Below are 17,903 nucleotides of genomic sequence, written 5' to 3'. Positions count from 1 at the left end.
CCAAGCCATACATAGTATTTAAGAAGTCTGAGCACTAAAATTATAAACTTCTTAAAAGAACACCAATTCTCAAAAAAAGCTGTGAGGTATACCGTAACGGATATGACTAGCCTTAAATAAAGCCGCTCTTCGCCGAAATTCGTGATGTTTTATTCTTTTTTCTAAGATTTGAGTGCAACAAAAACTATAGAAGCTTAGATTTAATTCAAACTGTTTTCTAACTACCTATTTCCTTATATCTTGAGTTACGTTTATGTCACTCTTTAGTAGTTAATTAGTTTTATGATTCAACGTAAACTAAAACTTACATAATTTATTACCTTAATATACATGAAATAAGTACAAACATACACATGGATTTTAACAATTTTTTCTTTTATAAATTACTTATTAGTTAAATTGTGTAGAAGTATAACAATATTAAAAATATTCGGTAAAGAAGCTCGATGCTTTTAAAAGGGTGCAAAAAACGCACATTTCTCTGAAATAAAAATCGAAGTAATCCTTAATTAAATGGCCATCGACAATTAAAACAAGATTTGAGTTCATTACCTCATACAGTTATTTTGCCGTTAATTTTTTGTCAGATTCCTTTAAGAGTCAGATTGTTCCACGTTTTTACTGTGTGCATGTGTGTGTGCGTGTGTGTTTGCGTTTGTGTATAACTGTGGGACCTGTTTAGGCCGTCAAGGCTACAGGCGCACGCTTTCAACCTTCGATCGCTATTCAAACTTTAATGCAGTTCGCTATTATTTAGGTTACCACTTTTTGTGACACTGTTAACCATAATTTATTTTTCGGTGTAATTGTAATTGTATTCGTCATCAAATTGTCAGATTGTAAAACTATGAATCGTTGACCGCAGACCATTGAAATGTCAAGCCAGTATTGCAAAACAATAGAACGGCTGAAATAATTGCTCTAGGAAAATGATGAGCCCTGAAATGGAACGCATTTTTTACAATCCCTTGGCGGCATGGCTGAGTGAGTGATATTGAAAGAATAATGATCGCTTCAAGTGTCAGAGTGTTAAGTTGCGTTAAGTGACGGTACGCATAGGGGTGGGAAAACTCACCCTGGTACAACGTCAAGACTTCAGTACCCCGGCGTTTGCCGCAGAGAGCGGACGTGTGCGCTGTGTCCGTTGTCCTCGCGGCCGCGAGTGCGAATTACGATGTCGAGTGTTCTACGTAAATATTATAAGTGCGTTTTGTGAGTGTTTTGTTGGAGTTTCTTTTTTATAACCTGGAAGGATCATCATTGGCGTTTAAAATGTAAGTCGGTGTTTATTTATAAACTGTTTTGTGGGAATATTCCAATCTGTCAAGACATAGGTCAGGTTGTCAGGAAATAGGCTTGTAGGCCGCTTGCCAGATCTAACGGTGAACTGCAATTTTCTCCTGAATTTGCAATTGACCTCATTTCGAGCAATATAACATTTGTGGGCTTGTATCGAAACCATATCAATACAAGGTTATTGAGTGAGCATTAGTCTGCAGTCAGAACAAAATGAATCATGATGGTATCTGCTGAAACATGTGTTGCATGCAAAGTGTACATGGTGTCTGCAAACATATTAATGTTTTGTTTTTTATATGGACATGCAAGGGAATAGATAAATATATCGACACCTACTTAATTGACATAGATTTTGTGTTTGACCTACATATCAAATAGTAAATAGCAGAAACTAGACCAAAAAAGAAAATACCCTTCTCTGCCATTAATTAATTCTTTTACTTATGTTTTGAAATAGGTCGTAGTTAAATTAGGATATACTAGATTAAAATGTTAAAAATATAAAATATGCATACGTAGGTAGATAGTAAATTAAAAAAAAGTACTATCACTCAGTTTTTACGAGAAAATAATTCATCTATTTCTATTTTATGATAATGATTTCTAATAAATATCAGTAGCTTAAAAAAAAGATTACTAATGAATCTTTAAATAGTCGCATATTCTTTATATAATTTCATTTTCTTTTATGAATTTAACTTAACTATACTTGTTAAAACTGACATAAACCTCTTTAAATTATCTCCCTCGAACTAAGATTTAACTTAAAAATATTATCTGCTGTCCCTTCAAATGGAAATACTTGCTTTAATAAACAAATAAGAAAAATCTCTAAGTGTAAAATTTAACCATTTTTAAGTCGCAAGCTGCGTCAAGTTGTGTAAGGAGGTCTAAGATCCGAAAAGGTCAATAATAAATCTATTTAATAAACCTCCCAGCTTGATTGAGCTTTGAGCAATCAGTGTTGCAACATTTAAAACCCAGGATCCACTTTAAAACATTTGCACTAAAAAGACTTCGTACTACAAATTATTGAATCATTATCGATAAGTTAACATTTAAAAAGACGTTCGAACCACTACTTTTTTATTAACACAAACTAGCAAGGAAGAGGCACAGGAAAAAACAAAAAAAAATACATTACGCATACCCAACTCCAGAAAGAATCGTTCCATTTCACCGCTTATTATTTTTTTGTTTTTTTCCACAAATGGCGACCTCTTAAGTACCTGTTAAGGTTGAATAAATAAATACATTATGTTATTATGATGTGTTTTCTCTCATACTTGTGTTTACCTACTTAATGCAAATGTTTAGTTTCTTATACAATACATATTTACATGTGTGCTATACATTATATACATGTATACTTACCGACACGTGTTTAATTCACGGCATTTATTTGATGAACAATATAAACGCGTAAATAATATTGTGTGGGTAGTTTATTTGATTTTTGTAGACTACTATCTGTAGCGTTTTAAGTTCAGGACTAAATTAGTAAGATACTCAAATGGACAGGGCACCGATTCTGCTGTTTATAATGGCTGATGAATGATCGGTAATCGAATTAAATTATAAAACTATTCATATTCTCTAAAGCATTTTGCCAATAGAACAATTGGAAATTAATTGTATTGACCTTGAGTTATCCGCCCCATACTGATTTTCCAATTATTGTGTTTGAAAAATGCTTACAATAGTGTCAATTTAATCCAATTTCCATGTTCATTGGCCATTGTAAATAGCAGAATTGGGGCCTAGATCTTTATTCAGATGTGTGGAAGCCACTTCCATAACTATAATATCCATGCAGGTCGTGTGCATTAACTAACCTTCATTCATTCCATAAAACACGTGGGCTTACGACATTGTATCACAATTCACTGTGGACGACCTTCAGTTAATCTTTCTGATATCAAATATCACTTGTCTCCGAATGCATTGCATATACATACTTCTTTTACTAGTGAACAGATACTTGGTTTGTGTGGCTTATTAAAAATGCTAACTTAAGAAATAGTTTGTTGGATCAGATAAATGAATGGTGAACTAAAAGGTAGCTTGATCAGACTGGATGTTGAAGGCTGAGGATCAGAGACCCGAACACCATACTTTAAAGTTTTATCAATGCTGTTGGAGAGAGAGAGAATTAAAAGACATAGGCGGCGTCTCTTTTTAACTCCCGATGCGGAAAGAGTAATGTTAGGGATGGACGTGTCTGCCTATCCATCTGTGGCATCATAGCTCAAAAACGGATTGAGCGATTTTAATTTATTTTATGTTGTATGTGAGAGTGTTCTTAGACATGTTTGATAATAATCAGTCAGTTGTTTTTTTATTTTTTTTTGTTTTATTTTGTACAACTAAAAGAGCAGATCATTACGAAATATTACTCTTAAATAATGGTAAAGTAAGATCCATTAAAAAAAAAACTACAATTTAAATACAATCGTCTGAATGATTACAAGTCTAAATCTTTGTTTTGACTAATGACACCCAAGCTGAGATAAAACTTCTTTTAGGTATGCCAGGTCATTCCCTATTATTTTATTTTTCCGCTTACACTAACCACTACCAGTGTATTCACTAAGATATTCACTAACGTTGTTCATTTAATAAGCTTTTGGTACTTCTTGCTTTTTTCCGTCATTAGGTACTTATTGCACACCGCTGTATAAATGTGTGAACAATAGATGTTTGAAATTCTGATGTAACATTAACTATTGTGTAAGAAGTCATACAAAAAATATAAAAATGTAAATTTTCTCATACATATATTTAACATCGGCTTTCCGGTTGATGCGTGGCTAATAATTATCTAGTTTTTTCTTGTAAGCGTAAGGAATATTTAACTATATTTTTTTCACATCCACTTGCTTGCTAATTGGTGTTAATATTTTTTTTACTTGAATTTGCTTGTGTGGTCTTCAGTTATTATGTATTGGGATAGTCATGTTTGGAAAGTACTTGAATGAAGATTTTCATCTTTTAACTGTTCCTTATCATTTGACTGTTCTTTACGGTTAACAGAATTCAGTTGTAATTACAAAGCACTTTTACAATTTCTTTCTTTCTTAAGGGACCTATTTCAATTTGTTTAACATTTGTTATTCATTTATAATTAATTTAACAACTTTAAATATCTGTAAATTGTCTTTATGATGACTTCTCGGTATAAAATATAACTATGTCTTAGTCTGCGGTATTTCCTCGTACTGTAGACATTTAAATGAGCCTCTGACTTACATAAACTAACTAGATTTTGAATACATTGACTGCATGAACAGCCAAGTGGTTGAGGTCACCACACCAAACCCACAGTGCGCGACGTGTCGTGGGTTCGTTTCCTGCGAAGTACAGGCATTTGTGATCTATAAATGCTTATCTTGAGTGCATGTGTCTGTGAATACAGGATTGAATTCCTGTAAATGGGAAGCGTTTTTTTTTAAAGAAAAACCAATGCAAAGAAACCTTGCATTGCCACGCGCCATTTACTATGATTATGATAGAACACTGTATAATTAACACCATTGTATGTAAACTTGTTTGTTTAATTAATTCTAATTTAACAAACACGTAACATTGCAAAATGGCATGTTATTAAGGGACTATTAAAATCCATCGACTGTCATATAAAAGAAACCTCATCAAAATATGTCCACCAGTTCTCGAGATTAACGCAACAAAAACAGACATCCGCAGACCTTGTTTACAATGTAGTAGATAATAATAGCATACGAACCTTGACAGTGCATGTAGTAACAATGTATTATCAGCTTTCAACACAACAGTATTCTCGAGTTGGCACGAGTACAATGCTTGTTTAATTGGTCAGTGGAGTTTGTTGCAAGTAAAATTTAGAACAAGGCGAGCGATCGATTGTGCTTTTGGTTAAATTACCGTTCGGTTGACTGTGACTGTTAGTACAACAGCTGATTGATCAGTAGAGCTGATTGATGTTGATATAATAACTGTTTGAGACTGTATTATTGATTACTACAGTTGAGTAGCTCCTTATAACAATCTATTGATTCTGTCCTGGTTCTGAATAGATTGCGCTGTGTTAGCTGTGTACCATGGCTTCTTATATCTTTGATTCGTAATGAAAAGTTTATGTATAAAAGAATGTAACAGGTAATAGAAGATTGATTAAATGCATTCAATGGTAAATTTGTGATCTTGTCATTCACATCGGGTTGGGTAAGTCGGTAGTATTGATTTAAAAGAACGTCGCGGTCTGTCAAGTTACACAAATGGACTAAAAACTATTTTACGATTTTTAGCCCTTATATCAATGTTTTTGTCGGGTCGAGTCTGGATGAGGCTAGCACAGGACCGTAGAAATTTGCACGAGAAAGGGGAGGCCTATGCCTAGGAGTGGGAGGATAAAGGCTGTGGATGATGATGATGATGATATCAATGTTTTACCGGCCAGAGAAAAACATATTTATTTCTATTTTCGTGCCTTAAAGACAGAAATGCAATGAATAAACTAAGGCTCTTTATCGTATTATGATAATATCACTTCGATTTCCAATAAAGGCGTTATAAACTCAATGATTTTCCTTAAACCGGTGAAAATATTACTCATCGCAATGTCGTGATGATTGTAGTCGAGGGCTTTGTTATTGCCAATGCGAGTTATATTACTCACAAGTACGCTACTTAATGTGCCTAGAATTTATTATTAACAGGATATAGAAGACTAGCTTTTGATCAGACATCAAGTTTACGGCTTCGTACCCAAAGGGTAGAAATGGAACCGTCTTTTTGCCAGTCTTGTGCACATCTGTCCGTCCGACACCAGACTATTTCTTACGAACCGTGGGTTTTTTTTTAATAAAAGTTGCTCTTAGTTTCTCTTTATTACATCAGTAACCTGCCAGCAATATTCTTATCAAAATCTGTCCAGCCATTTCAGAGATTATACGGAAAAACAAGCAAAGAGATTGACAAAAATAATCATTTAATTTTGTAAACTCATACATATATAGCAAAAAAATATATCAAAATTAAAAAAACACTACGATTTGATATATTATAAAAAAATGCATAGATTCGATTTATTCGCTTTTGATAAGGAGTACAAAGATCGGATTCGTATTTACATAGAGCTGTTAATCATGAGGTTGTTTCTCAGTATTGAACTGGCTTAACCGGTAAGTACAAATATTAGCGTACAGTAATGAGTACTGGGCGACTAGTTTAGGTGTTAGTTAAATAATACGAACAGACACTTATCTTGTCTATTGTAAATGCTGATGTGATAATAAATTTAATATGTGCCAATATTGTAAAGTGGAAGAATTTGTTTGTTTGTTTGAACGCGCTAAGCTAAGGAATTTGTGTCCAATTTTTTTAATTTTTTCGGTTTTATATAGCCTATTTATTGAAGTTTTGTGTTTCATTCTATAAATCGGATTTTTAAGAAATCCCAACCTTTATCTTCACAACCACGCGGACAAAGTCGCGCGCAGGAGCTAGTATGCCATCTTCAAATAATTAATTCAATAATAATTATCGTGAGAATGATTCATTATCAAGTGATGCCCCCCCGCGTCAGCTCATGATTAAAGACTCCGGGTGGTTCCGAAACTAGTCAGGCAATCCCGATAAATACGCGTGAGTAAACCGTTGCATCATGTAATCATATTCGTTTATCATAATAAACTGACCGGATGCTATAAATAATCAATTTTCAGCCTCTTTTATATAAGTAGCGTTAAAATAAGTTAAACACACTTCAAGAGGTTCTTTCAGCTGATAAGCTCGTTCATGACCCGTGATGCGTGGCGTTTCGCGCGGGAAATAATAGACTTCCATGAACAGTTTAATCGCCGTTTAAGTTTATAGTATTGGTCCATAAATAATGATGTCTCATAATAAAACTCAAATGAACACGTTATGTTAATTTTATAATAAATCTACGATGTTTAAATTTAATTTATTATTCCAGTAGTTCGTTGTTATAAAATATATACCTACTTGGTATAAATAAACTGTAGATGCGTAATAAACGTATATTATTATCGAAGTTAAACTTCTTTAGGCGCGACAAGGCGGTAACTGGACGATAATGCAACGGAAGTCTGTTAGGGCAATATGGCATCACGTTTCTTATCCGTCCGGTTTTTAAATATTTTTAATTTTGTCAATAGATACTGTTGGTCTAGTGGTTAGTGACCCTGACTGCTATACCGGAGGTCGTGGGTTCGATTCCCGCCCAGGACAAATGTTGTGTGATGAGCATGATCATTTGTTCTGGTGTCTGGGTGTAATTTTATCTATAATATGTATGTATTTAGAAATATATAAGTAAGTTTATCAGTTGTCTGGTTACCATAACACAAGCTCTGCTTAGCTTGGGATCAGATAACCGTGTGTGAGTTGTCCCAGGATATATATTATATATATTATATTATTATATTATATTATATATTATTATTATATTATTATAGTATATAAACAAATGAAACAAAAAAAAAACGGAAAAATTAAATTTAATAATAAATTTTATTAATCGCTATCTCGTACAATAGCCAAGAAGTTTTACTTTATTCGCGTGTGACAGTTACACGCACTCTATTTTACATTTAATGTTATTGTAACTCTAGTTAAGATGATACATCGACTGCGGGATCGCACGAGTCGTTCTCATTTTGATAGGGTGACCTCCGACGTAGCAGTTTAGACCGCGACTCCATCACCGCGGCAGCCGAAGTTACTCGGGTGATTCCGTTAAATATGCGTGAGTAAATCCTTGTGTGATTAAGGTGTTCTTAGATTTACTCATGTTAATATTTCATAGGCGTTAAGTAGTAATAATTAACGTAATACGACATTTAAAGCTACCCTTCATACCTGCGCCCTTACTATGGACCCACTATATTTTTTAAATAACGCAATACAGGGATCAAATTCCTAGTGAGAGAGATGAAGTAATTTGATCCTTGTGTCACAGACACTCAAATCACATGCACAAAGAATCAACCAGTCTCAGAACAAGTCATCGTAGGTCGCACAATTTTTTATCCTGGCGCCCTATACCAATCGGTTTACCGTGTAGCCAAAAGACGTAAAAGAAAGGCCGTTTTATAAGTAGTGTAATTCGTAATTAAAATAATAATTTACGGTGCAAATACAGTTCCATCAAATAAACGTCTCCCAAACTGTTTAACGTCATTCATTTGTTTTATAAATTAACCATTTCGTCAAAAAAGGTCGTTTTATGATTATTCGCCATCTCTTTTCAATTACACCGAGAAGATAGAGATATGAGGTGTTTTTCGCTTGTCGACTGTTCATACGATGCACCGTTGCACACTCGACGATCCATTAACATACAATGGGTAAGAGTCAACATTGGAAACGCCGACGACCGGTCAAGGGCGATCCTTCGTGTATCTTGAAAAGATATGATTGTTTATTCAGGATAATGTTATAGTACCTTATTCCTATAATTTATGTAATATATAATGCATAGTTATTACTTTTAGGGTTCCGTACCTCAAAAGGAAAAAACGGAACCCTTATAGGATCACTTTGTTGTCCGTCTGTCCGTCCGTCTGTCCGTCCGTCCGTCCGTCCGTCTGTCAAGACCCTTTTTCTCGGGAACGCGTGGAGGTATGAAGCTGAAATTTATATCAATTACTCAGGTCTACTGTCCCTTGAAGCTGTGAAAAAATCAAACTTCTAAGGCAACGCAATCAAAAGATACAGCCGTTTATGCCGCAAATTTTCGACACTTGCAAGGGAATCAAAACCTACAGGGTGCTTCCCGTGAACTCAGAATCTTGAAATTTGGTACGAAGCAACGTCTTATACCATAGATAAAGGAAAAATTACAAAAACCATAAATTTTTAGTTACATCACATAATTTTTTTTTTTTTAATAATTTTAAACTTACTACCTATTTCCTCATAAACGCGTAGAGGTATTAAATTGAAATTCATACCAAATACTCAGGTCTATAATACCTTTAAGCTGTAACAAAATCAAACTTCTATGTCAACGCAATCAAAAGAAACAGCAATTTAAGCTGCATATTTTGAAACTCGCAAGTACTCGCAAGGGAATCAAAACCTAAAGGGTACTTCCAGTCGACCTAGAATCTTGAAATTTGGCACGAAGCAACGTTTTATAGCACACATAAAGGAAAAATTCCGAAAACCTTAAATTTTTAGTTACATCACATAATATTTTTTTTCTAATAATTTTAAACTTACTACCTATTTTCTCATAAACGCGTAGAGGTATTAAATTGAAATTCATACCAAATACTCAGGTCTATAATACCTTTAAGCTGTAACAAAATCAAACTTCTATGTCAACGCAATCAAAAGAAACAGCAATTTAAGCTGCATATTTTGAAACGCGCGAGTACTCGCAAGGGAATCAAAACCTAAAGGGTACTTCCAGTCGACCTAGAATCTTGAAATTTGGCATGAAGCAACGTTTTACAATCGAGTCATATATATTTATATGACTCGATTGTCGTAATGAACGAACTTTGTAAACCTTGCAGGTTTGTACGGAACCCTCGGTGCGCGAGTCCGACTCGCACTTGGCCGGTTTTTTATTATGTATTGCGAAATCTATCTTAAATTCATATTTATGTAAGTTGAACATGTAACTCACTCGCGTTTTACGATAATTCTTTGAAAAATTCCTAGATTAATAAATAAAAAAAGGTTTAAAAAATCTGTAATTCAATATGTTCAGTGCAAGGAAATCAATATTATGTTCTAATATATAAAAAGTCCTCCGAAACAGCTAAACCAATTTTTACCAAATTTTATATGCGTATTCAGTAAGTCTGAGAATCGAGTAACATCTATTTTTCATATCCCTAAGTGTTAAGGGTTGCATACAATAAAAAAAAATATTTTATGGACGACTTTTTTTTTATTTTATTTTTTTATAATGTCGTATTAAAAATACATACAACGAGAAATAATTTATAACGCAAAACAACGTTGGCTAGATCAGCTAGTTTTCTATAAAATTAAATATTTGTGGTTATCGATCAACTGATATTTGAAAGACTTACATCAAATTCTTGAAGGAAGCTACATTTTCTATGCAAAACCATTGTTACGACAAAAAGGCACTACTAACGTAAATTTCTCGCAACTAGGTACTAAAGTGTCTACATAATTACCTTCTTAAATGCATGCACATGTGCATAGACCCTAAAAGCCTTGTAACACCGGAACGAACTAAAAGACCGAGTTCCCTACATCACAGTTAATGCACGTGAAATGAAATTATAACCCTCCTCACACAAGTTTTGTGTGCACTCCACCCGTTTAGTCAAACAAATGGCTATCAAACCTTTTTGAAGACCGGATAAGTTCTTCTAAAAGAGGCCGCGCAAAATAATACGGCTCTCGAAATTATGTATCAACGTTGAAAATCTCCAAGAAGGGTGCGAAGTAGGCTTCGGCGTTAATTTGCAAACCCAATTTAATAAGGCCTTGAGTAGAACTCGCAGGCATGAACCAGTACTGTCGTTGCCAAAGGCTAAAATTGTCTCGTTATTTTCAAAAATTATTCCATTCGAGAGAGAATTCTCGAGTCATACGTAGATAGGAACAATTAGACGCAAAAATGTTTCGAGTAGAAATGAGGTGGTATTATGATATTAAATAATATTCATACTTTGAGATTATTTAGTTTAATGGTTTTAATTTACTTCTTTTTAGGCCCCAATGTTACGTGTTTGTCTATATTTGGCATAATCGCTCTCCAACGGATTGAGAGTTCAGTATATTTTGTTTCTTTTTAAAGGTGAGCGAGTGTTTTAGACACGTTTTATAAAAATCAGTTGATCCGTTTAAAAGTCGTGGGTGTTGAAACTTAATGAATAATCGACTGTCTGCAAATGTACACAAGTGGGATCGCAAATAAAAGCGTCTTGAAATAGATTATTATTAGCTTAGTCAAGACCATTTGGAGATTCGTCTGTTGCCGGGGTATTTTTTTATCTTCTTTATAATAGATGTTACCTTTCTGTAATTTATTCGGATACTTGTGAAATCACTTGTGGAATAAACTGTTTAATAGTTTCTAACAGTTTTTAATCGACCGTTATGGAAAAAAGTCCATTATCTCAGTGTTTCTCCACTCTATGGTGTAAAATGCATTGATATTTAATGAGGCATGAAGGCACCCACTTCCTACATACGGTCAAAAGAAAGAGTAATTGATGTGTGCCTGTTTGCATAGGTACGTTGTCGCTTGGTTAATGATAAACTAGTATCCAGTGGCAAGGGTGGTTTTATTTGGTAGTTGACAGATCAGTAATACCTATATACATACTTAAAGTTATACTGTTGAGGGAAAGAGACGGAGCTCTACGGAGTGTAATACGTTGTCTCGCTTTCACACTGCTAGTCTTATTTAAGAAGGAGCACATTCAACCAGTTTTTAATCCTTTATTCCAGGCTCATAGCCTGCAATAAAGGTTTTGATAAACATTATGATAAACATAATGAAAAAATGATTTGATAAACATTATCCAGCTATTAAATACATCCCTTTAACCATAAACTGGTCGACAAACTTTATTATTCCGCCATGACATATTTTTTTTTGCTTTATTTCGATAACTTTTTGAGTGTCGTTGAGTTTTAAAAACTTTTTTGACGATATCTGGTTACCTTTTATTTTTATGGCGATGTTATCTTGAGGTTCCGTATTAAATCGGTGTCATTTAAAGTTTTTATGAATAAGTACCGTGTAATGAGGGGTTTTATGAAGTATTTCTACAGTTATAATATTGGCCTTGGTTATGTTATAATGAGAGTGGCTTGAGAGAACCGGCAAGTGCGAGTCGGACTCCCGGCTCTGATCGTTCCGTTCGAAAAGGCTGAAGAAAAAAAAATGCAAAAGAATGTTCATGAATCCAATATATCTACCACGCAGCTTAACTAGATTTTTTGTTGTTTTTTTTGTTCTGACAACAGAAATAGATCAGCGGTCACAATTAAAACTGTCTAGCTTTAACGTTTTAGGTTACACAGCCTGTTGACTAACGGACGGACATTCAGCATACCCTGAATAATCGTTTTCCTCTTTTACCTTTTGGCTAACTTTATATTACAAAAAAGCAAAAAAAATCCCTCCATTTTTTAGTATGAAGTTTTTTCTTGAAATAACTTCATAAGATTAAAACTTTAACACAACAAGGAGTAGGTACTTAATATAAAATCTGATGTGTTTCCTAATGCCAACATCAACATGTTCTGATAAGGAATCAGTACTTAACTGTAATTGGTACTTCAGAGAGTCCCGGAGGCCATCTTGTTGTGTTACGTTATAATGTATGATATATAAGGATTGTTATGTCAGGAAATGTAGCTGGAATTAGTCGCTGCTGTCGTAATTATTTCGCGCGAGAGATGTGTCATAGTTTTTTTCTTATGTTAGGTAAAGTAAACATGCAATCGCTTTTTTTTGGAATTCAACTATTCTGAAAGGAGGAAATAGTCTAAAATCTAAACTTTAAATTCGTTGTTCAAGCAAAATTTCCCCGGTTATTGTTTGTTCTAACTTTATGAATAAAAACAAATCGAAATTGAAGCAAAAAAGTATAAGACTCAAGGACAAAAACTGTAAAGATTAATATTAATCTAATATAAGTGCTAAATGTTATAAAGGTCCTATGTGACTTGTATATTGGTGGAACCCCACGCGACACTAGGATTAAATTCCACAGCGCGAGAGTCGTTATCAAAAAAAGTGCGATAAATCCCACGATACAATAATTTACTGGTTATCGATAAAAAGCGCTAAAGCACTTTCTATCCAAGTAACTTGAGGTCCTTAAACTACCTTAAATTGATATTGGCAAGGCCCTTACGACTGTGACCTCACATTTCTTTAGACTATTAAATATAAGGGCTAAAAATCGAAGCTTAAATGTACCATTATAATTTATTTATCTAAAAATATAAATCTACAAAACCTTTTGATGCCGGCGATATTTTAAATAAGGCTTTTGAAGTCATAAGTCGTATTATAAATGATTTTTCATTAAGAGAAAAGTCGCTATCGGTCTTCTCGCGAAACCTACCCAACATAATTTGTTTGATCCAGGACTGCTCGCTCTTAGTTTGGGCTGAGGTGGCTTAAAAAAGGGAGGTTTAAAAATAGAGGAAAAAATCTGGTAAAAATAAAAAATAATGTTGGCCGTCCCATACAAATATCGTTCAGCTAATGATACTTTGGCGAATTGCCTCAATTCTGATTTTTAATTGACCCGTTTTTAAGATAATTTATTTATTTATGCCTAATTAAGATGTGAGCTATGTTCTAAAATCCTGTATCAGGATACAGTTAATAAGAACAGGTTAATAGGATACAGTTAATAAGAACAGAGCTATAATTAAATATGTTATAAATACATTTGTCTAAAAATTCTAACTTATATTCAAAAACAAGTGGATGAAGTCTCGCGCAAAAGCTAGTTAAAAATAATTGTGATTGGTTCAACCCGATTAACTTTATCTTGCTTAGATAATATCTATTGGACAGATTAATAGCAAACATTGATAACGATATTAACTTATCAAATAGTAGGTCAACGATCTCAGGTTATAAGATAACGTTTATTATGATTTTTAATTCAGCAAACTGCTTTGAAATAATTGCGATCTAGCGAAATTGAATTTCAGGAGCTGAACTATAATCATCAGCCATTCACAAATTATTGAAAACCATTTAATAATGTCACTTGTATTTACACCGATACTCAGATTAAACCGATAGCCAATTGCTTAAAAAAGAAAAAAATATATCATGGAAGTCATCAAGATTTGTAATATAATTTTTAAGATTATGTGTCCCTAAAAGGAAATTTGCAATTATTATAAAAGTTGTACGTCCTCGACATAGTATCCTTAACGAATTTAAGTAATTTTGGATCGTAATATTAAATGTATGGTCATTACGAAACCAAGGAACAAAGAGTGGTTACCCTTGAAATTTCTGTGGCATTCCGCAGTATTAAGCCTTAAAATAAAGCTGATAAAGGACAATTAAGGCCGCCGGTACTTGATAACGTTCTTCAGGTGGAGAAATGAATAATAATAAATGCTCACATACAGGCTGTTTGGCGTTTGGACCGAGAACATTTTTTGTGGTATGCCGCAATAGTAAGTAAGTAATATATAAGAGAAGGCAATACAAGATTTGATACAGAAATGTCTGGTGGTTGTCAATTGGTTTAATACCAATTTGTATTTCCAAGTAACAGTAGGTAGATACATAATTACACTTATTTAATACTATCTGTTGCCCCCGACTTTGTATGCGTGGTTAGAAGATATAAGTTAGGAATTTTTGAACAGAAGCCCTCGAATATTTTTCCCCGTTTTTGCCACATTTTCCATTGTATCTTCGCTCCTATTAGTGGCAGCGTGATGTTATATAGCCTAAAACCTTCCTCGACGAATGATCTATGGAACACAAAAATAATTATTCAATTTGAATCAGTAGTTCCTGAAATTAGCGCGATTAAACAAACTAACTCTTCAGCTTTATAGATTAGTATTAGTATAGACTACAATTTTGATTCCCTGAATTGGAACAAATATTGGATGGTTGGCCGAGTTGGTATGTTGGCCGGAATGTTTGTGCACGCGATTTGTTTGCAATGACATGGAATGCTTATGAGATAGAGTGCAGTTGATTTATCATAACTATGTATATGTAATTATTTATAACCTTGAAACACTTGTGAATTGTACAATGTGTAGCAATACTTGCAGTTTTGTTTTGTCTTGTTTCATTCTAGCAAGACTTTCTCATTCTCTGACATTTACTGTTTTAAAATCAATGTAATGGTTATAAAAACAACTTTTACTTATAAAATGACTTGCTTTCACGAAATCAGAATTATACAGTTTGTTACCTTGTAGTCAGTGCCCTTTTTCTGGATTGTTGATTTGGTAAATTGCGTATTTCTTATACAACAAAAACCAGGTACTCATTAAATTTACGACCGTAACAACTGTTGCTTAACTTCGATGTTTATTTTCATGTTCTTATAGCGGCAACAGAAATAAAGACATCGTATGATAAAATTTGAACTCTCTAGCCTGTGCTCTAGATATTAAATTTCATGAGATATTGCCTGGTGACAGATGGACAGACAGTGAAGCTTCAGTTGGGGTTTTTTAAAGGCTTAATCCAAGTAATATCAGTTAGGTGAGCAATGACATCACTCACTTTAAAAATCTTAGGTTAATTTATTTATTCTGCTAGCTACTCTAGTTTAGTGCATTCCGAATGACTCAGTTCGTGATGACTTGCATATTGCCATCTAGCGGCTGAGATTCTTTATTCGACTAGCTAATACATTTATTTCATTAAATCTTGATCTGGAGCGGTATGGGTATTTCTAACAAACTCAGAAAGATAATGGACAATGGTAAAAACTTACATGTTTTTGTTTACTATCTGCAATTCGCGAGTCCCACATACACTTGGCCCGTTTTCATGCTTTACTGTGTCATTAAATTGTACTACGTTGATGTTAATTAAACTAGTAGGTAATTATTGTTATATTTAACGCGCTCTTAATTTATTTCCAATAATATCGGCCATATTGGATCTCTTTTACGGCCTTTTGACAGGACACACGGTCTCTAGCGACTGTCCTGTAGGTCTATTACAAACAAGTAAGTATGTAACACATTTGGACCCAAGGGAGTGATCAATAGACCCATGTCTGTTGAGGTCTAGACCGTGTCTTGAACAACACGTTGAAAAAAAGGCTGTTTAATAAGCTGTTTTCTTTTCGTTTTTGATTCTGAAGTTAAGACATAAATTGAATATGTGTGGCAGCTAGAAAAGAATTGTGTTAACAGTTGCATTTATAAAAAAAAAGTGATCTATTGAAATATTCCACAATTCTCCTAAATATCTGGAATGTTGGTTTCGTGGTTAGTGGATGTACCTGTTATACCGGAGGTCGTTGGTTCTATTCCCACCCAGGACAAATCGCTCCTTGAATACAAAAAGGACACAAATCGAAATCCATAAATTTTACAGGAGAGCCAAAACAAATTTTTGAAACTGTTTTTTTCTAATATTTTATATGTTTTTTAATTAAATATAAGATGTTAATATATCATTAAATGCGTATTAGTTTTTTTTCACTATAATATATACTCGGTTCAGGTGTCATTTTTGCAATAAAACGATTTTTACTTTTTTTTTAATTGTGGCCCTTTTGTATTCACGGAGCGAAATGTTTACTACGATCATTTTGTTTTGAGGGTATAATTATATCTATAATATGTAATTCATTTGTTATCTAGTACACATAATACAAGTTTTGCTTAGTTTGAGAATAGATGGCATTGCATGAAAGTTGATAAATAATATCCATCCATTTTTATTCTTTTATTCGCATAATCTGCTTCGATTTATTAGTTACTAAGTAAAGTAAAAAACTTGACCGCTTTAGTTATCGATCGGATACGTTCAATTACGGCCTTATACGACCGGTTTCTCTCTTGCCATGTATGTGATAATTATTGTTTGCGAGCCAGACTCCTTGGTTTCGGAATTCGGATTCAATAATGTTCTTATAGGTCTAACGCTGGTGTTAGTGTTTTTGTTTCTTTCACACTTGCGTGTGAAGGCTAGTCTAACCTCCTTTTGTTTCACTTTTCGAGAACTTAGGTTTATTTTGTTGATTTACTTTTGATAAAGGTTAAAACTGACATTTGAAACTAAACGGAGCGGATCTTATGTGAGTTACAAAATGTTCAAAAATAAAGATTATGATAGTTCAAAAGTGATTCCAGAAATTCTAATAGAGTTCACGTTTAAAAACACCTAAAAGCTCAAAAACCTAATTAACTCAAATAAGTTTATCTCTTTCAAGCAAGCTCATCATCATCCTGGCTTTTTTGCAACTTTGTTGGGGTCACTTTCCATTGGGTAAAATTATAGTGATTTTTATTACCAGCCTTCTCCCTCTTCCATCATCCCGGTCTATGGCTAACAGGAGCCTGATTTTTGAGAAAGACACGAACTCATCCCGCTTCTTTTTTTGGACTCTCCACAGCTCTCCTCTTGCCATCTACAACCCAAAATGTCCAAATTATCTTTGCCCAAAAGTCATTCAGCATTCGGCAGATATGACCAGACGACCCCACTTAAGTTGGTCTTGTAAAATAGAACAGCAATATCTGGTATATCTTCAGCATCTTCCTTCTATCTGTGTTAGAAATATCAAATATCCGTTTCGAGGAAACTTTAGGAGATTCGCTTGGTCATGTTCCACCTGCTCAATCTTGAGCGAGTTTCACAAGTAAACTGCGTTTAATTAATTGTTTAATAAGATCTCTAATTTTACATCACAATGTCTTGTTGCAACTAAGTAGTTTGATGTCAAACAGAAGGTTCATCAAGTTTAAGAAATAAAAATGTGGTTTGTTATATGTGTGAAGAGTCTGGAGGCCTGGAGAACATGTCGGCTAATTATTTAAGTATATTTCGTATTCATAAGTTTCATTAATATCTATTTTGGCAAAGATTTCAAAACAAAGTCATAAAGGGTCTAATTATGTACTCGTGGGCAACA

General features: G+C 33.8%; 1 protein-coding gene across 1 annotated transcript in view; it reads left to right on the top strand.

Annotated features, from left to right (window-relative positions):
• Window positions 1-634: 634 nt before the first annotated feature.
• The window catches only part of LOC113504852, a 449,433-nt gene continuing 432,164 nt past the window's right edge, over window positions 635-17,903 (top strand). The window contains exon 1 of the mRNA XM_026887331.1: window positions 635-1,274. Coding sequence (XP_026743132.1) covers window positions 1,273-1,274 — 2 coding nt within the window. The 5' untranslated portion in view covers window positions 635-1,272. The remainder of the gene's footprint in view (window positions 1,275-17,903) is intronic.

The sequence above is a fragment of the Trichoplusia ni genome, chromosome 23 (genome assembly GCF_003590095.1).
Source record: "Trichoplusia ni isolate ovarian cell line Hi5 chromosome 23, tn1, whole genome shotgun sequence".
In the NCBI taxonomy this organism is placed as follows: domain Eukaryota; kingdom Metazoa; phylum Arthropoda; class Insecta; order Lepidoptera; family Noctuidae; genus Trichoplusia; species Trichoplusia ni.
This window is presented reverse-complemented; position numbering and strand designations above follow the sequence as displayed.